The 24,241-nt window shown below is 44.7% G+C and overlaps 1 protein-coding gene across 1 annotated transcript; it reads left to right on the top strand.

The window, feature by feature from the left end:
* The first annotated feature begins 1,842 nt into the window (after positions 1-1,842).
* SCTR (secretin receptor) lies at positions 1,843-21,085 on the top strand. The gene is given in 13 exon segments (XM_041473154.1): positions 1,843-1,917; positions 5,400-5,526; positions 9,286-9,396; positions 13,348-13,451; positions 13,736-13,833; positions 14,816-14,948; positions 15,756-15,909; positions 15,996-16,056; positions 16,580-16,649; positions 19,350-19,441; positions 19,535-19,673; positions 19,852-19,893; positions 20,892-21,085. Coding segments are annotated over 13 exon segments (1,383 nt in total). The 3' UTR covers positions 21,069-21,085.
* The last annotated feature ends 3,156 nt before the right edge of the window (positions 21,086-24,241 follow it).

The following is a 24,241-nucleotide window of genomic DNA, read 5'->3' as shown; positions in this document are numbered from 1 at the left end:
TGCAAGAAAGAGTGCTGGCTTTCAGGGGAAGATGCTGCAATATGAATGGAATAATAAAATATTCCTTCAGCCAAAGGAAGAGAGAGAAGGACTTGGCGCCTCACCGAGATGATGCAGTGTTGTCAGTGTGGTTTCTTCAGACTACTACAGCGACCATTGTCTGTCTGCCTCTCAGACCCCCTCTCAACAGTTTGTTTAACCCTTTGATATTTTCAACCAAACTCTGTGGGGAAGCAGATGTCTTCAAGAAATGAAAATCACTACAAGTTTAGTGTGGACTGGGGCAAGGAAGACTGAAGCATTTGCCATTTGAGGGGGAAAGGATGCTGTGTGAGTGTGCTGGATGAGCAGGACAGAGCCAGTGTGGGGTTAAGCAAATGCTGCCGCTTGCCTGACTGCTGCTCTGGGACTGTGGGGAGAAATGAGGGTGGTGTGCAGGGAAAGAGGGAGCATTGCAACTCAGTGATCTTCATGAGCACATATAGAGGTGAGCTGGAGTCAGGGTGGGCATGGAAAGGGCAGCACTTGCTAGGCAACCCAAATTCCTTCATTGTGCTGCTCAGTGGATAACTTGTTTAATCCAATTGCAGGATTTTCAGTGCACAGGCAATTAGCCATATATTTTTTCCTAGTCATTGACTTTACTGGTAAACCTGGAGCTCATCTGTGTTCTGGGCAGACATTCATTAAATTTGACCTGTCTGATGATGGAAAATTGGAATAGGTGGTAAAAGATATTTTGAGACAAGATGAGGACTGCCATGCTTTGAGAAAGAGCACTGGTCTACAGTGCAAACTTTGGCTCTTTTTTGAAGCTGTATTCAGCTTGTGCTAGAAGTGAATGTGACCATCACGGGCTTGGAGTGCTTGCCTTGGCAGCTGGGAGCTCACACCCAGCTAAGCACACAGCCCCTTTACAATAGTTTTGCCTCAGAAACAAAACCAGGAACACCAAAGAGTGCTCTGCTGACAGGCGAGGGGACTGCCAAGGAACTGTCTTTGGGAAATCCCAGATGTCTGAAATCTACAATCCAGCAACAAGGTACCAGTGGGATCCAAATGCAATGACACTTTGCAGCCTATAGCATTTGGATGAAATGCAGACTGGCTGTTTCTTCAGATGCTGGATAAGAGGATGAAATCTAGGGAGTACTTGGAGTCCTCTCTGGAAGGGAAGAGCAGATTCCCTGTTTATCCCAGACTAGAAGTTGTCTTTGGGTCTGACAGCTGTGCTCAGCTGGGCTTGGTGGGACATGCAGGCAGCTGGCTCACCTGCAGCAGACTCTGCCAGCTTCCTGATTTCTGCCTCTCAGGGATGTGTGCTCCCTGTGGGAAGCATGTGCAGAGCTATCAAGAGCCGAAGCAGTGCAGGCAGCCTGAAGCACATTCCTCCAACTCGGTTTCTCAGCAGAGCACTTATTCCAGGGCTCTACTTCCCCTTGATTGTTTGCTCCTGCCATTGTGGAGCTGACATCTTACAGGGGAGTCCTGCTTGGTCCCTTATCGTGGGAGCATGAGGAATGATCATTGCCCAGCGACACCCATCGATAACAGTGAATAATAGCCAGGAAGGGAGGCAGACAACAGTAGGAACATGCTCAAGAGAGGGGCTGTAATTCTTGGGACAGGGCGCTTCTGCAGAGGAGGAGAAGAGTTGCAGGGTGGAAGGGAGGGGGGGTCCTGTCACTGTTGATGCTGTCTAGAGCTCAGCAGCTGGAGAGAAACATTGGCTAAGGATGGTCAAAACTGGGAAGGGAAAAAGGCAAGGAGGGAAAAGGATGAAGTGAAAAGAGCTAGGAGCCACGCTGGAGAGCATACAAACAGCCTGCTGACCTGCGATGCATGAGGGATGAAGAAAACAGACTGTGATTGACTATGTGGACCATCTGGGTGATCTTCTGGATTTCAACTGTCCCGGTAGGTGCTCAGATCTATTTATTCGCGTTTGCATGGAATCACATGTTATCTGAGTAATGCTGAGCACCTCTATTCCATGAAGTTGTGGTGTCTCTGTTTAAAAATATCTGTGTAGAACCTGAGATTTTTAAATTTTCTTCTTGCTTCTGCTGCTTCCTGCACTAATTAACAGTGGCCAGATGACTAGATGCTGGATGCCTCAGTTTCCCCACCTTTATAAAGACAGAAGTGTTACTAACCCACTTTGACAAACACAGCAGGTGCTGTGATGAAGGAGAAAAAATTTACCTCAATTCAGAGAAGCTTTACTGATTTACACCAGCAATCAATCCCTTAAGGGGCAATGCCCACAACTAGCAGTGCCTCCCAGGACTCATTGAAGGAATGTGAAGTGATGTTTATACCACAACGTTTGTCTTATTTTTTTTTAGCTTTATCACTTTACTGAGATTTATGTGGCAGATTGTCACTGCTGAGCTCCAGGTGCTTGGATCAGTCAGAAAGGAGAGTGGAACCTGGGCTGTCATCTGCAGGTGTTGCTCAGGTTATTCAAATTTTGAATGCATATAAAACAAGGGGTGAAATGTGTCTAGCTTGGGTGTGAGAAGTTAGGAAAGGATCAATCACTGTTTCATTGCAACAAATGGAAAAATCAAGTTATTTGTCCCAGTAGGGAATTTGGCTCCAGCTGTGAGAAAACCTGAGCTCTGCCTAGACATTTTAATTGCAGAGTGAATGCAATCTTCAAACCTTTTGCCTTTTGATTGTCTGCAATAAAAAATGTGACTGTGATGGTTTTCTTGTAATTTTGGTTTCTTATTCTTAGTACTACCTAAAGGACTCTGTAAATTGATGTCATTGCTCAGGGTGTCCCCAAGAGCATCTATTTCTATTGGTTCTTCTAATCTTTCAAAATACCTGTCTTGATTTTGCCAGGCATCTTTTGCTCCTTAAATCCTCTCATTACACTAAATCCACTTATTTTAAAAAGAAATGGCTTTGAATTCTGGATAATGTTTAGATCCACTCATTTCACACTTTAAAAACTGTATTGGCTGTTGCTATCAATATTGCAGCATTTTTCCCATTCTGGAGATCTATTTATAACAGTTATCTCTGTTTGGAATGGGATTGGTATCTTGTCTTTAAACAAAACATGAGGATGTCTTTCTCTCTGTCCTGGATTCAGTTGGGATAGCGTTAATTATCCTTTTAGTAGCTGGTGAAGTGTCGAGGAGATCACAACTGTTTCAGGGAACTGTTTAGGAATAGACATAGAAACAGCACGTAGAGGAGCCCCTTTTGCTCCTTGTTCTCAAGCAGCAGGGGCAGGCTGTTTGCTCCCACTTGTGGATGGTAAACACGAGTGAGACTGAGCACAGCTGGTGGCAGAGTGGGGTTATCCGGCCGCGCCATGGGAAGCGGATTTCGCCTCGCTCCGCAAACATCCCAGCGCTCACACCCAGCCTGCTCCCTCGGATGCCTGTGTTGGCACAGACTGGCTCAGGGACAGGGTTGGTAGAAAACAAGGTTCTTTAAAACCCACACCTGGAAGCTCTCGGCTTTCCCTGGGCTTAAAATCCTGTTAGTTGCACATCTGTTCCCAGGAAGTGGTATCCAGCTGATTAGAAGAGTAGGGTGAACATCACTTTGTGGGATAAAACAGTAATTGTAAGGCACTACTTGAACAACACATTTAGTGTAAGAAAGTAATGCTGTATCAGATCAACAGGAAGATCTTCCCAACTGGGTGTGCTAAAACTGTGTGGCCTCACTCTAGCCATAAAGAAATAACACAGAATTTAAACCTTTGTAAAACAAAAACTTTCTTAGGACCCACATTTCTTAGAGGAAAACAGTGCCCACACAATGTAGAGGCTTTTTTAAGATGGAGTATTCCCCTGTTTCTGAGATCATTGTTAACATGTTTCCTAGCATTTATTTTTACGTATGTTCAGTATCATCTTAACAACTCAGACTGGTTATGTTGGCCATTTCAAACGCTCGTCATCCAAATCCTGGCATCAGAAGAGAGTTTCTTTCATATAAAGTCTTTGCATGTGTGATTCCAGAAAATTTATTACATTGTGCAAAACCAGGTGATTTCTAGTTCATTTATTTCATGACACACAAAGGCAAGGGAGAAGGATACTGAAATTAAACACAAGTTTACACACTAAACCAATTAGATGAGGTATGATACACTGCTGAAAACATCAAACTTTGTTCAGAAATACAGTACTCAAAAAATTTCCAGCCAACACAGTGGAAATATGGTCTTTAATGTCTGGTATGCTAAAATTTAATTGTAGAAAAGTAATAGTTCTCATTACAAGGTTTTCAGAGATTGTTCTTTCTCCCAAATCTAATCTGAAAGTGATCAGCAATCCTACAAGATTTATTAGGTTGAGCAGTAATGTGATGCTACTGGGTTAACTTTCTTGAACAAAGAACATAAACAAATTCTATCTGATATTTTTCAACTAATAGAGCCTGATGACTGGCTTCTAATCTCTTCATTATGTGTGTACATACATATGCATTTTTATATATGTACATAAAGGTTCCATGGTGAGAATTTATAGAGATTTTGTGTTTATCCATTAGAGAGAAATTATCTAATTCATTATAATGGGCAGCCACTTATATTCAGGTTTCTTATGTCAAAAATAATAGACATTGGTAAAAATAACTTTTACCCTGCAAAGGGTAAAAATACTTTTTTTCTGAACAACATAACTGTAAAGCCCTTGTCCTGCAAATAATTCTGTAATTATTTTCAATATTTGTCATTTTAATGGTCCGTAAATGTTTGGTTTTTTCACTGATTTTGGTCCAGCTGCATAAAACATAAACACACATTTAATTGCTACATCAGGATTGAGTGAATATTAACATTTCCACATGGTTTTATGAGAAAGCTGGCTGGGAAGATGAGAAAATGACCTTAGGACAAATTCACATCTAGGTTCTCATGAAAATCTGGGTGAGATTCTGCTTTCAGGTGGGCTCCTGCAGCTACCAGATGGTAGCAGGGAAACAGGCTTGGGTGGTCTGCAACCAGTGGGCATATTTGGATCACTTGTGCCCAGGAAAATGACCTGCCAGGTGTATGATTTAACACAGCCATGGGTGAGTGATTGATTCTCTGTTACTCTAGGAGACTCCAGCAGTGTCCTGGATGTTTCTGCAGTCTTTTGGAAGAGCATCCTGTTCATGTACTTAATTTAGCAGAATAACACATTTTTCTCAATGTCAGTAATGTCAGCAAAAGGGAGAAGACATAAACTCAGTCTGTGCTTGCCTGCTGCTACTACAAAAATGCAGACTTAGCTGGGAAAACTGTCTGCATTTCAAGAAAATATTGCCCACAATCAAGTGATAGATTTACATGGGTAATATGAGCATAAAAAGGATAGATTCTGTTGAGATTTTATAAGTTTTAAGAGGAAAAGTGATTCCACTGCTTTTGAAATTTGTAGATCAAAGCTATTCCACCTGTCTGTGACCTTCTGAGCGTCCTGAAAAGGGAGGAAGAAAAGTGTGTGGAGACTCTGTCCCTGGAGGCAAGGAACAGAACGACTGAAAATTATCTGCTCCTGAGCTCAGGTAAAGGCTGCACAAATGCACATGATAAAAGCTGCTCTCACATGAACTGGGTGCCTCAAACTCAGACACCCCAGCATCCCTTCCCGTAGGAGGTATGCACTTAGAATACATCTCTCCTTTAGGAGCAGAAAAACAGGTAAGATCTGTTACAAGTCTTTGACAGTGGGATTTTGACCTTGCTGTGACAGGAAGAGTTGTGGAAACCTTCTAACCCAGTTGCTTGACTGCAATCCTCACAACTAGGGAACACACCAGCAACAAAATCTTGCAAATTGCAATCATGTCTTCTTGGAAAAGGATAATTTTAAAAGTCGCCCCAGCAACTGCAAATTTACTTAACTATATTTACCTTAAAAATCAATGAAGACCAGCAGCCAACATTTAAATCACGTGACTTGAAGGTCTTCATTGCTTCCTCCTTGTTCCAAGTTACTGTCACCTCACAAGAGTTCTTGAATTTCAGCGAGGATTTATCATCATACAAAGGAGCTTTTTGGCCTGGGAAAGTTGTGGTACTGAGTCCTCATCATGTAGACAGCTTTGCTTTCACAGCTGAGCAACTGGGGTCACGTGCAAGAGATTATTAAACCTTGCCTGTGAACTGTGTGTTATTTCCCCCATGCAGCTGCTGGGTCAGCATCTCAGAGAGAACATTGGGTGTAGGCAACACATGTGACTATTTTTAGTGTGTGACCAACCATCACCACTAAGGATGGGGCTGTGTCATTCACAGCATCTCACAGACTGAACTGATTCCGGGTGACTTTTGTGCACTCTAATATGGGCAAGGTTCTTACCAGCACGAGAAGGGAAGGAGCTCCCATAGATGTGCTGTGTGCAGGCTATCCTGGCCACAGATACGCTACCATGTGGAGCTGGAGTTAAGGTGTTTGCTTAGTTTCAAAGCCTTCCTCTCTAACAGAGAGTGTTGGAGACGCAGAACAGTCTCACTATGACCTGGCCCAAGAACAGAACTCAGAGGGAAGATCTATTTCCTGGTTTCTTAGGATGCCTTGCATTTTTCTCTGTTACTGTTTTATCCCTGTCCCTTGCAGACTGATGGGTGTGATCACAGCTTCAGGGCAGTACAGCCACATGGCAGTGACAGGATACCTTATGGCAGCTTCCAGGTACTCCACAAGGCAGATCTGGGGAATAACACACCTGAAAATGCCTCCAGCCTTTAAGGGGTCTGCATGCCTGAAGTCCATGTGGAGAAAACCCCATACAAGGATTTCAGTTTGAAGAAGAGAGAAACAAAGCTGAGGAATTGTGCATACCCTTGGTGGGTCATGCAGGGAGGAACAAAGGTGGCTTTGCAGGGTGTGGGCCACCTTCCACACCTCCTTCCTGCACCTGCCCCAGAAGCTTTGACTGGCACAGGCAGGAAAAAGGACAAAGCAGGGAACAAGCTCCCACCATGCCATCTCTGCTGCAGTGCTCACATCTCTGTGAAGATGGCACAAACAAAGGAATTCATTGCTTTGGAATTAGGCACCAAGTACCTGAGCAGTGAGTGTTTCTTATCCTCCAGCAGTAAAAAGGAAAAGGGACTCTGCCCTTATGATAACATTAGCTTGGGAAAGCGAGCAGTGTAATATTAACATAACCCAAGTCACAGTTACGCTCTTTTTAGTGCATGAGTGAAGACAAGGAAATTCTCTTGGGAGCAAGGAGCATGGCAGGGAAGCTACTGGAGACCTGGAACCCCTGATCATGGTGACACCGTGTATTGCTGCTGGGAGAATGCTCTGAGTGCTGCTGGAGAGAGATCCCAAAGAGCACAGGGCTGTGTGAGGGAGATGTTGCTGTGCTTTGTCTCCACCCTGAGGCTCTTTGTCTAGCTGGGGGTGGGAGACGCGGGTGTTTAGCCATGAGGAGGGGCAAGAAGCCCACCTGCAGTAGAAATAGCTCGGCTGGTTTTTGTTTTCTCTTCCTTCATGGAAACCACCCAACATCATAATTTTGCCAGGTTTTTCTGTGCATTGGATCTGATTTTGGGGTTTTATGCCTGTGGTGTTGGCATGACCATTTGATAAACCAAACAATGCAGCATGTTAAGTCATAAATATCACCCAAGGTGAAGTTTTGCTTGCCTTTAAACTTTTGCTTTGAAGTAAATCCTTTCCAAGACTTATAAACATTGGCACAGGGAGGACACCAGGCTGAGGTGCCACCCTGGCTGTGAGCAGCTCTGCATTTTCAGGCACTAGGCCTGTCGCACAGAAGGAAATCAATACATTTCTAGAAATGTAAACATTTTTGTCAGGCTAATGGAGGCTGGCCTTATAAAGCATGAAGTGTTTGAGGAGAGTGCTTGGTCAGCACTTCCTCCCCTCAGCTTTCAGGGAGCATGCAGGGCAGGGCACACGTCCGGATACAGCAGGCACAGGGGAGTCCTGACACTCCCCAGTGGCCTTTTTCCCCCTGTTTTGTTGCAGAAACTGCAAAGAAGGCTGTGCTAAAACCATTGACAGGGAGTGGAGGCAAAAGGGAATGAATCTGAATGATTTCAGCCTGTATCTGGAGAAGAGCAAAATAAGAAATGGTAGGATTGCAGTTTCTCTTTGGTACAAAGAGCATCAAATGGAGGTCTTCTCCATTAACATTCTGCACCTCAGGCCAAAATTAATCCATGCCAGCATCCAGCACCTAAGCAACATGTCTAAGTAGAGATCACCATCATACTCTGCTCCATTGGCCACCAGATGAGCTCCCTGATGCATCTCTACCAGCCCTGCCCGAAGGCAAAACAGTCAAGGGTGCAGCTGGAAAAGTCTCCCTCCCTCCCTGACTGTGAGAGGGGACAATGACAAGCCCATCCTTAAAATAACCAGCCCTTGCACCTAACTGAAATGGGGTGAGTCTGAGCAGCCACGCTCAGTGAGTGATCTGTTGTCATTTTTCACTTCATTGCAGCCTGAGCACAGTGAAAGAGAGGAGTGTTTATGGTGATAAAAGGAAGACATTGATGCTGTTCATCTCTATCCCTTCCCCAGCATGATGAGATTAGCATAGTGCTGATAATGTCTATGTTGTGGGTGTGATCCCCAAATGGGCCATTCACTTAGAATTGTACTCTCTTTGTGGGTCCCTTACAACTCAGAATAGTCTGTGATTTAAGTGATCTGTGGTTTAAGTATCATCCTGAAGCATTTTAAACTCCTAGTCACACAATCACAGAATGGGTGAGGCTGGAAGGGACCAATGGAGCATCTGGTCAAACCTCCCTGCTCGAGCAGGGTCATCTAGTTGCATTTTTTTATATTTACAAAAATATTATGTAAGGAAAACATTAGGATGACTCAAGGTGAAAGCTTTAGAAAGACTGAAAATAAGTTTAAAAATTCCCATCTGATTTCCTTCATCTTTCCAGGGCCATTCAGTAGTTACCAGCAAACAGGTAGCAAAAGGCCTGATGTGAAGTTCAGAATTACTCTAATTGTGCTTTGTGTGCCTAGTAGAGACCAAGGGGATCAATGACAAGAATGGGACAGGTCTGGGAGCTTGCTGAGGCTGGTTTGAAGCAATCAGGATCTGCTCTGTCCTATCCAAGTCTCAGCAGACTTGCTCTGTCTCACCCAGCTTGCTTTTCAGAGCACTGAGCATCTTTGTTCCTGTAGCTGCCTTGGTCCGTGGGAGATGTTGGATGGTGTTGTGCTGCTTGGAGATATCTCCCAGTGTTTCATTGTTGGAAGAAGTTTCATGGTGTTATGTCACTGGGAGATGCTGTATGGTATTTCCTTGTTGCCCCCCCAGGCAGATGTGCTGGAATGTGGGACAACATGAGCTGCTGGCCTTCATCCACTGTGGGACAGACTGTCAATGCTCACTGCCCTGAATTCTTTCAGATGCTGACTGGGAAAAAAGGTAATCCTAAAATGATGCTTTTCTCACCCAGGTATTTTTAAAAAACACTTATTTATTAAACACTTTATTTTTTATTTCTTTACAAAGGTGCCACTCTCAGGTCTGAACTTGAAATGAGTATTTTTCCCTCCTTCTTTTAAAGAACAATAGTTACTTAGCAGATCTGTTTCCACCTCTGAGCTGAACATGGAAAAGCCTGGAATTAAAGTAGCAAGATCTTTTAAGTGTATGTGTTTTCTAGCCAGATGGAAAAAAAATGCAGGAATTAAATGTTATCCTGAAAAGCAGAGTTTTAGCATGGTTTCTTAAGGAAAAGGGTTTTCTCCACTCAGGTTCTGTGTTTATTTCTGTCTTTCCCTTTTAATAACTCCTAGAGCCAGTGGCTGGTCCCAGAGGAGCTTGATGGAGACAAAACTTCACACAGCATTAGGTTCACACGAGTTTTGGCAAAAACATCCAGCTAGGCAGGCAGAGAAGATCCCCCTTTTTGCCTTCATTAAGAGGAAATCTGCTCTGGGGATTTCTCTTTTGTCTGTGACAGTATCCATACAAGTGACAAAATCTCATGGAAATTCAGGATTTATGGCTGACCAAACAATTCACTCAAAGAGAGGTGAGCTAAAGAAATTATTTTTTTCTGGGTTATCTAAGCTAGAAATGAAGTGCAATTTACTCCCAGTAGACTACAGTAATCATGTATTAAGTAAGCCTGCTTTCTGTTCATTTCTGCTTTTCAGTAATGCCTAAGAAATGTGTTTACGTTTCTCTTTAGGGAGTTAATGATTCAAATGGGAAGAGGGTTTTGCATTCTTCAGTTATAGGGCACAGATTAATGAGGTCCAGTACTTACAGAAAAGCAGACAGATTCATTTTATGAAGGGAGACAAAGTATTAGATTGTCTAATAAAGATTACATAACTCAAAGGAGAAGCACTTAGTGCTCTTTAAATGAAATCAGACATGAGCCACTCAGATTAAAATAAAAACCTTGCTACTTACTGTACACACGAACATTATCTGCCCTTTGAGCCCTTTAAGCTGGTTTAAAGCCAAAGGATAAACTACACAAAGGCTTAGATCGCTGAAGAAACCGTGCGTCTGGCATCTACTTCTTCAGCACAGTGATCCCGGCCCTCAAATGCAGGAATTAAAATCCCTGCTGGTCCAGCCACTAGAGGGAACTGCTCCCTGCCTCTGGCCTTCTCACCGGGGAGGAAAGCAGGAATTTGTACATCCAAAGGTCATAATTACATCTGAGATGTTCACTCTCTTATCTTGGAGGTAGTCAACTTAAACTTCAGTCGCCCTCCTTATCGAGAAGCTGATAACAGTAATCAGAGTGACAGTGTTCAAAACAGAACCCCAAGACCTGGTCCATCATCATTAGCACATTATTTCAGTCTCTGCGTCTGGCATTTTGGGTCAAAGTCAGCAATAGTTTAACCTCATTCTCATGGCCACCTTCTTTGGGTTTATACTGTGGTTGGCTTGTGACTCCAGAGTTTATTTACTGCTACAGTCTTTGCCCTGTTTGAAACAATTTTGAAAAAGAAAAACAAAGATGTGCTCGCTTCAAAAGAAAAGCAAAGGTTTTCTCTCCTCACCACTTACAAAGCAGATGGGCAGCCACAAATGCCAAAGGCCCATATGTTAAGCCATGTGGATGGCTCTGAGCTCTGCCCAAACCCTGGTCTCTGTGCTCACTTCTAGACTTGAATTTGCAGCCCAGACTTTCTGGTCCCTTTCAACATAGCAGACTAAAGAAACAAAATTATCTGGAACCAAGTAACAGAACTGAGCATGGTGCCTTAGGCAAGGAATGAAGAAAGGTATGACAATGCTGAGGATTCAGAGGCAAAGGCCACATCAGGTGGCTCCAGTGCCACAGCCCTCCCTTTAGTCAGAGTTCCTTTTTTCCTAGGCAATTCCATAGCACCAGTAAACACCAAGCCAAATCCTTAGACTGCAGACTCCCAGTCTGCTCCGAGTGGGGCATGCTGCAGCTTCCCCAGCCTGTGTGTCACCCATAGCTCAGGAGCATTGGTACAATTTTCCTTGTGCCCATCCATATGATGTGCCTGGCACAATCTCCTGTGCTTTGCATGTAATGCAATAGTATGTGCACACCAGCACAGAACTTCACCTCCTCTTGTCTGATCTGCTTTGACAGCCTCGAGCACAAAACAGTCACAGGCATGTTTACAAGCACAGTGCTTAGCTCCAAGTTAAGTAAGTGTGTCTTAATAGCTGACGCTGAAGTAGAGAACCTGCCACCACACCACCCCCTTGCTGGGTGCCAAGACAGGCTGGGGAGAACATTTTGGGAGAGCTGACTCTTTCCTGTTGTTGCTGCACTGCGGCAAAACATAAAAAACCTTATAAAGCAAGCCTGGCCCTTTCAAAGATGCTACGCTGGAACAAGATGTTCAAAAAAGCATCAGAATAATAGTCTGATAAGGACACACCCAGAGCTCTTTCCACTCAGGGTTCTAAGCCTGTTTGCTGTGCCTTGCAGGTTTACAGAGGTGAGTTCAGATCAAGTGCAGACATGCTGTCAGGTCACCAGCATTAGCCCAGAGGTAGCAGGAGCCCTGGCTCTGTCCTGACAATTCCAGCAGGGCTCCAAAGAGGATAAACCATCACCATACACTGCTGGATGTGCATCTCGCTCACTTCCCTCAGCACTGCAGGGATGTTTTGAAAGGGCCAGACACCCTAAAGTCCTCATGCCTAAATGTGTGGGGGAAAAATGGACTTTTATGGTGCCCTCTGGCAAGGCTTGTACTAGGAAGGACCGCTGGTTTCATGTCCCCTTTAAATACCTCCTAGCATTGCCATCACTGCAACAAAGCCAGGATTTCACTCCATGTTTCTGAAGTATGATTCTTACCAGAGAGATCAATGTGATTAGGACAGAGGGAAGTTGTTTTACTTCTTTGTAAAAGTTTCTCTTCAGTACATAACAAACATGCCTGCTAGGGCCACTTTCTTCCAGTGACATTGTAAGTGGCTTTGGGCAGGATTTCCCACTTCCACTTTAGAGCCAAACATTAATGTGGACAAGTTCAAACCATCCCATTCAGCCATGTGCAGCTTGCTGGGCATTCATCTCACTCAGCATTAGGAGTCTAAAAGTCAGACATCACAGCAGAAAAGGGTCAGACAAGCTGTCCTCTGTGGATACCAGTCCAAAAAGTGAGTTGAATTCTGCAAATGTATATTTTTCTCCAAAGACCCCCCAAGGGACACAGTTGGACTTGAGTACTCAGCTTTCCAGAAGTTGAGCTTAAGTGAGGAGAATTTCTTCCTAACCGTGTATATTTTTCTCCAAAGACAGTCCCAAGAGACACAGTTGGACTTGAGCACTCAGCTTTCCAGAAGTTGAGCTTAAGTGAGGAGAATTTCTTCCTAACCTTTAATTTGCAAGTTAGCAAGGAAATCAACCGTGTAAAATAATGCCCAGTGTGGGAAAAAGACTTTTAGCATCAGTTTAAATCTTACTGAAAATCTGTGACCATCTACAGTTTTGTGTTCTATTTGGAGCATGACAAACCACAGTAAGGAGGTGGGAGCATTCAGCAGAGTATCAGGTTTGCATGGAGCTTGAATCTGTGGCTGAACAAATCATGTGTTTGCTGATCTTGGAATAGTGGCCAAGAAACACCAGATGTACTGAGCAGTATTATTTATGTTGCAATTAATAAAAACACATCCATCACAGTCATCCCTGAGTGGGCAAACAATATTATGACCCACACAAGTACACTGGCAAGTATCAACAGAATCAGCTCAGCTGCATTTTGCCTCCAGCTATGCAGAGTGCACTGCCTGGGGCAACACACTCTCCTGGCTCTTGGAGCAACCCTACATGGTGACTGAACCCCGAGGACAGCAAAGCTAAAACTGGAAATGGTCATACCCCATTGTGTCTTTTTGATTGTTACCGCACAGGTTTTGTGTACCGAAACTGTACAAGTGAGGGCTGGTCAGAGCCGTACCCGAGACCTGACATTGCTTGTGGCTACAATGTCAACGACACCACCAACGAGGCTAGGGTGAGTCTGAGTGCCCCTGACCACAGATCTGCTGCTCTGGGGCCCTGAGGAGAAACACTTTTGGGAGAGACTGATTGATGTTGTGATTTAACCCAGGTGGGGTTATTGCTATTGGTGGTTTTCAGCATGAATACTTCCTGCAAGTGGTTGCTCAGGGTGAAATTTCAGTAGCTGATTTTACAAGAAAATTTATTCATTAAATAGGAGGACGAATCTTTCTTTTGTTGTGGGCTGATCTCTACCAGGCAGACAAGGTAAAGATGTGATTATATGTTCCCCTGCAGCGTTCCTATTTCATGACCCTGAAGACCATGTACACCATCGGATACTGCACCTCCCTTGTGACATTGATGATAGCCTTGGTGGTCCTGGCCTCCTTCAGGTGAGGAGAAGCATCTCTGGTTTGTGTTTGGTCAGGACTTCTGGTCATCTCAGCTGACACAAATCCTTCTATTGACTTTCTGGGCAAGCTAAAAATTGAAGTATATCTGAAAACCTTTACAGAAATCAGTGACAAAATGTCTGTCTGAATCTTGTCTCCCAGAAAATGTCAGGGCTGCTCTTTATATTTTGCTCTCCTTTTCTTTCCAAATCACAGCTGGATGCATGTTGCAAATGGCATTTGCACCAACTCCCTGTTGAGGTCTTCCCGTGATTTCAGTGTCCCTTGGGCAGAGTGTCTTTCCCCCTGCTGCTCTTTTCCCCACTTGAGACTGTGGCTGAAACTTTGTTCTAAGCGTCACTGCACTGACTTGTAGTAAAGTTTCTATTAGCAATCTGACATGCAGCTTATCTTCACTCATCCCTGTAACCTGGAATTTGTACTGTGCTGCTTATTCAGTGAAATTAATTTCCCTTACAGTAAATGTCAGGGCGGCACCTCTGGGCAAAAGGAAACCCAACTACTTTGCAAATTTATATTCAGGCTGCACGGCCTCTGGACACAGACTATGTGAAGATTTAATACAGAAAACACTGCAGGCACAAGTGCAGTGTGCTGGCAGAATAAATAAATTCATCCGGGTGTGAATAAACACCTTGGGTTCATGTTACTACAGAAAGGAGGGAGGGAGGGAGGGATGCTAGAACAAGCATATTGGCATGAAATCACAATTTTCCTGGCAATATTCAGCTTTAGTACCTGAGTGGAGCAGATATGACTGTAGCTTTTTAAGGTCTTCTCTAGGATATCCCTTTTGGGAAATGCATCAGTCTTCATTTCACAGACAGAACTACATTGTTCTTCATTTGTCCATTTATCACTACTAAGGATTGAAACCTGTTGTTTACAGCCACAGGTTCCTTACATTGGTGAGGAATGTCACTTCACTGGATTTCTCTCTCTCTCTCTTTTGTTTTTGCAGAAGGCTTCGCTGCACAAGGAACTACATCCACATGCATCTCTTCACATCGTTCATTTTGCGAGCCTCATCCAACTTCATCAAGGATGCTGTCTTGTTTTCCTCTGAGGACACAAATTACTGTGGGGCATACACGGTAACCCTCTGCTCATCAGCTTGCTCCACCCTCAATTTCCCAGCAGGATCCTAGCAGGATTTAGTGTACAGGGAAGGAAATCTCCATCCCAGATTTATGTTCATCATGAGGGGTTATGGGAGAAGAGAGGTATGCTCTGCCCCATCTCTGAGAACACATTAAATATTGCTGATTTACACTGCAGTGTGAGACCTGATAGTAAGATAAGAGCTTGCACTCAGACAGACTGGGACCTCCCAGTTTTGAAATGTTTTTTGCCTTTTTGTTTTTATTGGCAGCAAACTATTTTGAAAATTTGGGTGTGAGGAGGGGTAAGCTACACTGGAGATGATGGTCACTGCTTTAAACTAAAAGACAAGAACTAGGGAGAGGATCAAAAATAGCCTTGTTTTGTTTTATCCCACTGGTTTTGCTGGATATTTGTCGCAGAAAAATAACATTTTGAGGACATTTCAATTTGTCTTTATCATCTGCTTTTCTTGGGAAAAAAGGATTGACATATGCTTCTCTAAGGTGATATTTGTGTTACTCCTACTAGGAAGGTAGTAATTACGAAATTCCCCTGAGACAGTAACCTGAATCCAAGTGTCCATGACACATTCAGTTCTTCTAGTGAGGCAGTTGATTAATGCATTTAGGAGTGCCAGCTCTGCTTTCTTGTCATGTGAACCTCTGTCTCGAGGACACCCATTTAGTCCCCTAATTGCTATAAAATCTCTATTTGCCAAGATTAATTTACGGCTCACTGTCTCTGCTAGAAGGTAGGAACAAACCCAGGCAGGAGCTAATTATCCTCTCTTTCCTCAGGCTGGCTGTAAGCTCACCATGGTCTTCTTTCAGTATTGCATCATGTCTAACTACAGCTGGCTCCTTGTGGAAGGACTGTACCTCCACACTCTCCTGGTGATTTCCTTCTTCTCGGAAAGGAAGTTCCTCTGGTGGTTCATCGCCCTCGGATGGGGTACTGGCTCTCCCTTCAGTGAGAACTGGGTTTTTTCTGCCTTTGGCATGGACTTGTGAAGGAGTAACTGGTTTTTCCAATTGCAGGTGCCCCAATGGTGTTTGTGGCAGCATGGGCGACTGCTCGGCAGCTCCATGAAAATATTGGGTAAGTGGCGTGGAGTGGGGGAAGCTGGCATGCCAGGGGGAGCATGCAGCCCCTGTGCAGGCTGTTCCATGGGGTCCTGCTCATTTCTAATTGCTGGGAGCAAGTAAATCAACCAACATCCTGCTGTGAATCCTAGTGTGGCTGTGAGTAGAGGCACAGCTGAGCAACACCAGAAAAGGCTTCCAATTCCATTTGAGCATTTTCAAGGGTAGGAGGTAGCCTTCAGCTATGAATTCAGACCACATGTTTTCAGTATCTGTCTTTAACTTTCTGAACAGTGAAAGTTTGTTTCTTTCTCCTCCCTTTCAAAATTTTGAACAGCATTTGTACTTTAAGGGAAGGACTTGTCTCTATCCAGTGCAGGTGGGCAGTTTTCTGTCAGACACATTGTACCACTCAGTGAGAACAGAAAATTAGTTTTGTAGAAAAGAGAATAGGGGCCTATCTAAGGTGTTAAACAGACTAAACCTGTTTGAAAAGATACCAATGTTTTGATAACTGACTGCACCTTCTATTTTTACAGGTGTTGGGACATTAACACTGATGCCAATATCTGGTGGATCATTAGAGGCCCCATAGTTGTGTCTATATTTGTAAGTCTTTTCTGGAACAAGCAGGTTCAATCTGTATTTTCAAATACTGTGAAGTCACAGCTCATCTACTCAACATGCTTTAGAAGTGTGTTAATGAACTGATCTTAGGCATGTGTCTGAACTGGTGTGACCCATGAGTTACTGCTTAAGCAACTTCTGCTCAGCAGGACTTAGTCAGTAACTAATGCCCCAAAGCTAAGTTCACAAGGAAAGCTAGAGTGTCCTCCCAAGAAGCAAGAGCCTGAAGAAGATCAGGTTTCCACATCCTGTTGATTTCAGATGAAATTGGCTGTTTTGTGGAAGCTTGTTTTGGACTGTTTCAAGGAAAGCTCTGGAGGAGAAATGAGTGGCTGTACATTTCAGTACAATTACTTTTGTGTCTGCTGGTCAATGCCTCTCTCAGCAAAGCCAAAACCAACTTGCCTTACATGACCACTGGCTTTTGTTTTCAGGAATAAAAACAGTTCACAGGCTGCATGCACCGCATGTTAGTGGACAGCACTGAGGCACTGCTCAGTGAATTAAGGCACAGGCATCATTGAAACTCAGTGTGAGCCTGCCCAGTGCAAGGCAGTAATGATGATAAGAGCAGTTTGGTGTGTGTAATACTCAGCATCTGTGTTTTGAGCATTTGCTGGTACTCTCCTTCAGAGCCTTAGGTACCAGGGGGCTGGAGCTGCTGCTTGGGATAATTGTTCTGTCCGATGAAGATGCTCTGGGTCAGACCATGCTGCAATGACCTGCCTGAAACCCTAGCCCAGAAATGTGAACTGCTGGTTATTCTCAAGTAACCTGCTGACACTCCAAACGAAATCCCAAGGGCTGGTTGAGGTTTTCACTTTTCCAGTAAGAACCATTTTGTTTGCAAAACACAAACTGCAACACTTGCACACTTCTCAGAAACCCAGGCAGCAGAGATGGTGGGTTAAAGTTCTGCTCCTATTGACCAGTGAGCAATACTGCATCCCCACAAGACAAGCAGCCAACCGCACAAGTGATTTAGGATCAACTTACCGAGGTCATGGCATTTATTTTTCTTTATGAAACTACCCTCATGCTAGAAGCCACTCAGCAATATATAAAAGCCAACGAGCCCCAGGCAAGACAAAAAGCACAATCTTAGTTTATCTTTTGGCGGCCCCCATCCACTATCGCCTTCCAAGTGTCCTCAGAGTGCTGATCCTCTCTTGTTTAGCTACTGAAGGCAGAAGCCGCCTGCATGACTCTGCAGGTTTTCCTCAAGGGAGGCTTTACTCAAGCCCAAAACCAAACAAACAGCCAGATCTTAAAACCCAGATCTAATCTCTGTATTCCTCACAGTCTTCAGCAGTTGAAAAGGCAGAAAATCAGCACCGATAAACACCTTTGTGTTCCCAGGCTCTCGCTCATTGCTGCGCTGCCCGCGGGCAATTCCTCCGGGCAGGAATCCCGCCGCTCCCCCTTTCCCTGTGGTTTTTATCAGCGAAAAGTCCTGCTCAGCCTACACGGCTCTTCCCTGGCCTAATGGGTTAAAAATCCCAGAACACCCAGACCTGAACCTCCTTTGCTCCCCACCACCCCTGAAATATTTCTTGCCTTTATGCTCTAACTTCCCCCAGCTCTACTCCTTTCCTCCTCCCTCCCCATCTTCCCCAAACTTCCAGCCCTCTCCAGACCCCCTCAGCGGCCACAGCTGCTCCCCTTCCATCCGATAACTTTAAAGAACTCAGGGACTTGCTGTGTCTGTCCCATCTCCAGGAGACCCGGTTCTTTTAGGGAGACCCACCACCCCCGAGCCCTGCTGCACGTTTAACCCACCATGAAGAGGATGCACCTCCGCGATGGTGTTTCCCGGCTCAGGGAAGGGTTAAGGGCCAGCCACGGCCAGGGTGCTGAGGATGCTGCAGGAGGGGTGCAGGGTGCAGCAGAAGGGGCGCAGCTCTGCAGGCTGTGCAAGCCAAGGGCAGATCAGCCCGAGGTCGCTCCCCACGGGGTGCAAGGCTCTGGCCGCGGGACAGACAGACAGACAGACACGCTCAGGCGGCTCTACCTCCCCTGCAACTCCCACTCTTTGCCTGAGGGTCAAACGAGCAGAAACAGCTATTGCTTCATCTGCACCCAAACTGAGCAGATCAGCATTTTTATCTGATATCCACCCTTCGAGAGGGGGGAAAATGCAAAAGGAAGAACTCCAGAGTCGACTCTCTCCTCTCCCCACTTTTAACTACTTTGCCTCGTGATCCCAAACCACACGGAGTGTTTTTAGCAGGGAACAAAGAGCATTTGTAGTCCCAGTCAGCAAGTGATGGCTCCAGCGCTGCCCCTTTGCTGGCATCCAAAGTGGGGCCAGACTTTGCAGAGGCTGTCAGAGCCCCACAGCCAGAGCCGATGCTCCTGGTTTCCCTGCCCTTTGGTGATTTGCCTGGATAACAAGCCCTGACCATCTCCATAACTAAAGCTGCAGCAAACCAGCAGGGAAAGCAGCCAGCATCCAAGCCCAGGGTGGCCAAGCAGGCTGGAGAAGCAGGAACAGAGAACGGAATGGCAACACAGGCAGGCCAGCCCCGACCCCTCTGTTCTTTCTGCTCGGTCCAAACCCCCCAAAGTGGCTCTGCTGATACCTGCCAGTCACATACTTGGATACTGGTGGGTTGTTGTTTGTAGTTTGGTGGGCTGCTTTTGCATTCTTACTTTGTTTTCTTTGGTTTTGGTTTTTTCCAGATTAATTTCATTCTCTTTGTCAACATTTTAAGAATTCTGATGAGGAAGCTCAGATCTCCTGAAAAACGGAGCAGTGATTTCAACCAATACAAGTATGTCCCTTACATCCCTTATAAGACATTCAAGGTCACCTGAACATCTCTTGCTCCTTCTACACCAGCTTTTCCCTCTGTTTTCATTCTCAGGAGACTTGCAAAATCAACACTCCTCCTCATCCCTCTCTTTGGGGTCCACTATATCATCTTTGCTTTTTTCCCTGAGGATGCAAGCAGTGGTACAATGGAAATTCAGCTGTTTTTTGAATTGGCTCTTGGATCATTCCAGGTAATATTTGACAAGCTATTATTTCTTTAAAATAAGAAAAAGAGGTAGAACATAGAACTCTACAACAGACTTGAGTTTCCAATGGCAAAGCCAAGCTGTCTGATTTCCCTTGAGATGCCTCATCCCCATTCAAAAGCTGAAACTGCAATCCTGTGACCATGGTTCTTTTATCTTTTAGGGCTTTGTTGTGGCTGTACTTTATTGTTTTCTTAATGGTGAGGTGAGTTACGTGTGTATAACATTCTTTTTTATTGCTGAAGCATGCCTCGTTAATCAGTGGGATACATCCCCCAATGAATTACACCTTTTGTCTGAGGGTTTTCTTCCCAGCTACCTAACATCACTCTTGAAATTCCTCCTAGACCAGGCAAGCCTAGGTAATTGTATGCCAGATGCAAACTTCACCTCTCAACTACTGCAACCCTTTCATAAATCAGATAACATTATTACTGTCTGGGAACTGAGGGTGGGAGCACCATCCCTCTCACAGTCACACTGACAGCCCACTGGTTCTGACTTATGACACCATTATCTGCCACCCCATCCATGGCTGCTTTATTTACTCAATCCTTAGGAGGGAATTTATCAAAAGCTATACCCAGTCCAAGTTTATTAGGATTCTCATAAGGTAAAGCTTTTGGTAGAGGGATCGTTTCCTTCGTAGTTGCATGACAACTCCCAGGCTTCTGGGCTAGAACTTGCACTCTGAAATGCTGCTGCTGGTAGAGGTGAGGGGAAACACACAAACCTGGAAGATCTCAAGCAAATTGGAAGGGGGAAAAAAAGCAAGCCAGTGCCTAAGAAAAAGTCACTTTGAAATAAAGGAGGGTTTTGAAATACTCTGACTGATCTGTCAAGAGGGTTCAGAAAAAATGGTTTTGAAAAGAAAATCTGCCTTTTTGAGTGCCAAAATATCCCGGTTTTATATCTAAAATTTAAATTCTGGAAAAATCTAAACCAAACCCTTCCTAAGGCCAGCTAGATTCCGTGACCAGTTTCACCTGCAATTAAATAGCAAGTTGTGCAGCTGCAACAACAGTATCACTAGAAGTGTCAAGAAACAGGCCCTACCTCAACCCCTTAAACTGGGGTTTAAATAAATAAACCCAAGCCTTGGCAAAGGTAACCCACTCTCATTTTCCTGTTACGCTGCTCTCTGCAGCGCAGGGTTCCAACATAAACCAGCTGAACTAAGTATTTTGTGACCTTTCTACCTAGGTTCAGCTGGAAGTTCAGAGAAAGTGGAGGCAGTGGCATTTAAGCAAGCACTGGCGACAGCATCTCAGCACCTCAGCCAGTAACGGGGGAAGCGGCTTGACTCAAGAGATGCAGATGGTGAGGTCCAGCCCAGCAGAGCACAGGAGAGGAACCCTCCAAAGGTCGAGTGTGCTTTAGCCCTGTGCACCTGAGGGTGCCTCCACGCTCAGACACACGTGGCTGAGTCCCGTGCACTGAGCTGGCAGTCCTGTGTCCATGTGCAAAGCGGGGCTTGGCTGTGGATCAGCGGTTCTTGGAGCACGTCTGTTCGTGTATATGCTGTGCAGCACCACGGTTATTTTGCAAAGCAAAATGGGCCAAAATATTATGCTCTTCCTTGAGTTTCTGCCCACAGTAATTTGTGTTTCTTTCCACACCTGCTTCTAGTTCTACCTTAAATGTGACCTTCCATTTTCCATGTGGCTCTCCAGAATGTTTCAGGCTAAGTCAGGCTGGTGGGTTTTTTTTTATGTTCTTTATTTTTCTGCTGCAGAAGCTGGGAGGACAGTGAATTTTACATGATGAAGGTTACATGCCAGCTTCCATGGGTTTGAAATGCAAACTTAATTAATCCCTAGAATTTATCAAGGTTCAAAGCCTTTCTGTTGTGGTGATGGATGAATGGATGATGGACACTGAAAACATAAGTCACAGCTGAGCTCCAGTTTCCTCTCATATCCTCCTCATATCCATTGCTCCAGTGACTGGCAGGCTCAGACAGGTTTTTACCTTTGCCTCTTTTAACGGTGGAGACCTTGGAAACAATGATGGTTCAATTTGGATATTTGCATCATATTTTGAAATGGTATCAAAGCTATTACAACATATTCCAAGGGTGATCAAAAAAACTTCACTAAGATAGCTCATCCCTATTGTGTCTGTACCTCTGAGACTTGACCAGCCTGTATTAGAAGGGAAGAAATGAAAGTCTTGAGACATCTGAAGGTCAGTTGAACTGGACAGTAGAAACTATCTGGTGAAAAACAATACCACAGTGGCTACCAAAAATCTCTTTAGAGTCTACAGTCCCTCTGTGTACTGAAATTTGCAAGGCTGTGCACTGTAATATGCTGTCAAAAAGTATCTGAGCTATCACAGCTTTATGCTCTTAAGGACATAATTAAGCACATTTCTCTGTTTTGAGTGGGAAAGGGATAAAATAATTCATCTGACAAATGAAATCAAATCTCCTACTTGATTTTGTATCCACATTTCCCTAGTTGGGGTGATTTTTGGCTGGGTTTCTTCAAGGGCAAAGATGCTTGAACTGAAAGCAAATGGTGTTTATCACTTCTCCCTCCTCCCAATCACCTACAAGACATTGGCAAAACATGCATGGCATGTCAAATGCTGCCCGAGCAGCATTCCCCAACCCCTTCTGCCAAAACTGCTCCAACGAGCTTTTAATCACACCAAATGCCTACATGGTAGGCTTCTGCCATTTTATCAAAGACAAACATGCAGAGAAGTTCAAAGGATACGTTCAAGCTTAAATTACCTGTACTGAAGCAGGTTTTTGAGTGATGTTAGCTGTCTTTGAAACTCTGAGATTCAGGAAAAAGAATCTTTTTTCCACTGGCAGTGCTGACAGTTGTCCCACACCCTGCCTGGTGCAGCAGGTGCCGCAGGCAGCAGCACACGGAGGGCAGCCAGGAGAGGAAGGGCACTCAGCAGCAGGGAGAGCTCCGTGGCTGCTCCAGCCTGCCCTCCTGGTTGGCTTCCTTGGCTCATGCAGGTCACCCAGCTGTAGGAGAGTTGAACCTTTTTAGGACTAGGGAAAAAATAAGGAGATGTAAAGTTGTAAACTGGCAAGTGTTTCAAGGAATTACTTTAACCTTATATTTTTGGAAATAGCAAGGTTTCCAGTTGGCTTTGTCCTTTAAAAATCAGCCAAAACAAGTGGAAGGAAGAACAGAAGCAGGATGAGTCCCATGACCAAAGGGGAAGTGAAAGCCCCTCCCTGAAGGTTGGAATGAAAGATCTCACTTTTTGCTGACTCACCCCAAGCCAAGCAGAGCCTCCAAACTTGTCAGGGGTTCGCTCTGTCCCAGTGCATTTAGCAAGTCAGATACTTCCAAAAAAATGTAACCTTAATTTCTCTCTGGCCTATGAGTGAGACCAAGAAGGGTGAAACAACTTGCATGTTCCCTCTCTGAGAATTAAACATTCATCCTTCAAGCCAAAGCAGCTGTTTGTTTTAAATGCAAGTGCCTCCGTCCAGCATAAATGAAGAAATACAGATTCAGAGATACAATAACATGTAATTAATTAGATCTGATGCAATTATTGGCTCTCACATGAACCAGTGTAAGAGCTCAGCCCTGCAGTGCATAGCTAGGACCAGCACAAGATTGGGAGGAGCCCAGGCTGAGCATAATACCTATTTGTACAGCGGCCTGCCACATACCCCAGAAAAAAAATACTGCTTGTTTTTATATTTAAAAACCCCCAGTTCTAGCATAATTGTTTTACCTGGCCATTTTGGTTTTATTTGTCTTGCCTGAAATAACCAAGAAAAATTAATTATTCCCAGATTCTGTATAACATGTTCACTTTGGGCATCAAGCACAAGCCTTGTTTGTATGAAGAGCTGAGTTACTCCATAAAAACTCCTGGATGTGAGCTGGAATTTGGAGTCCTCAGCTCTTGGGGAAGAGCACATCCACTCGGGAAGATACCAGAAGCAGGCAGCTCCTGGAGTTATGATGCTGTGACCTTGTCCTGGTTTCTAGTGGCCGTAGGAAGCTGCTGCCAACCACCACCACAGGGGAATGGGTCCTTTCCTCCCCCATCTCCTGGGCTCCCTGCGCTGCTGGGGATTTTGCTTGTTCAGCTGTGCTGAAGGATGCTAGAGAAAAGAGCTGCTTAGCTCTGGGGACATTGACGTGTTTGTAAGCACATGAAGAGGAACAGGAAAGCAGATCTCAGGGAGCAATGCAAAAGCAGGAGATGAAGGCACAGAGGGTGAACACAAACTCCATATTCATAGAGCCCACCCACTTTCCTTTCATTGCACTTGCTCCTGGGTATTCAGTGTAATACGGTGGCTTTACCAGTAAGTAAGACCTGAGTACCACCTTTCACACAAGTAATTGTCATCGTTCAGGGACTCTGGTGACAGCCTCTGGCTATTCAGCCCAGGTGCCCTGAGGGGCCAGTTCTTCTGCAAGCCAGCACGAGCATCGGCAGCCTGAGAGCTGATGAATTTAAGAGGAAGCCATTAATGGATTTCCTCTCCAACACTGGCAACAAGGAAGTTCCTAGCAAAACTATCAGAAGCAAAAACCAATAGCTGTTCAGTGAATAATTAC

Source organism: Pyrgilauda ruficollis, unplaced genomic scaffold, assembly GCF_017590135.1.
Source record: "Pyrgilauda ruficollis isolate IOZ18807 unplaced genomic scaffold, ASM1759013v1 scaffold3, whole genome shotgun sequence".
Taxonomy (NCBI): domain Eukaryota; kingdom Metazoa; phylum Chordata; class Aves; order Passeriformes; family Passeridae; genus Pyrgilauda; species Pyrgilauda ruficollis.
Note: the sequence above shows the minus strand (reverse complement) of the source record. Positions and strands in the feature narration are given on the sequence as shown.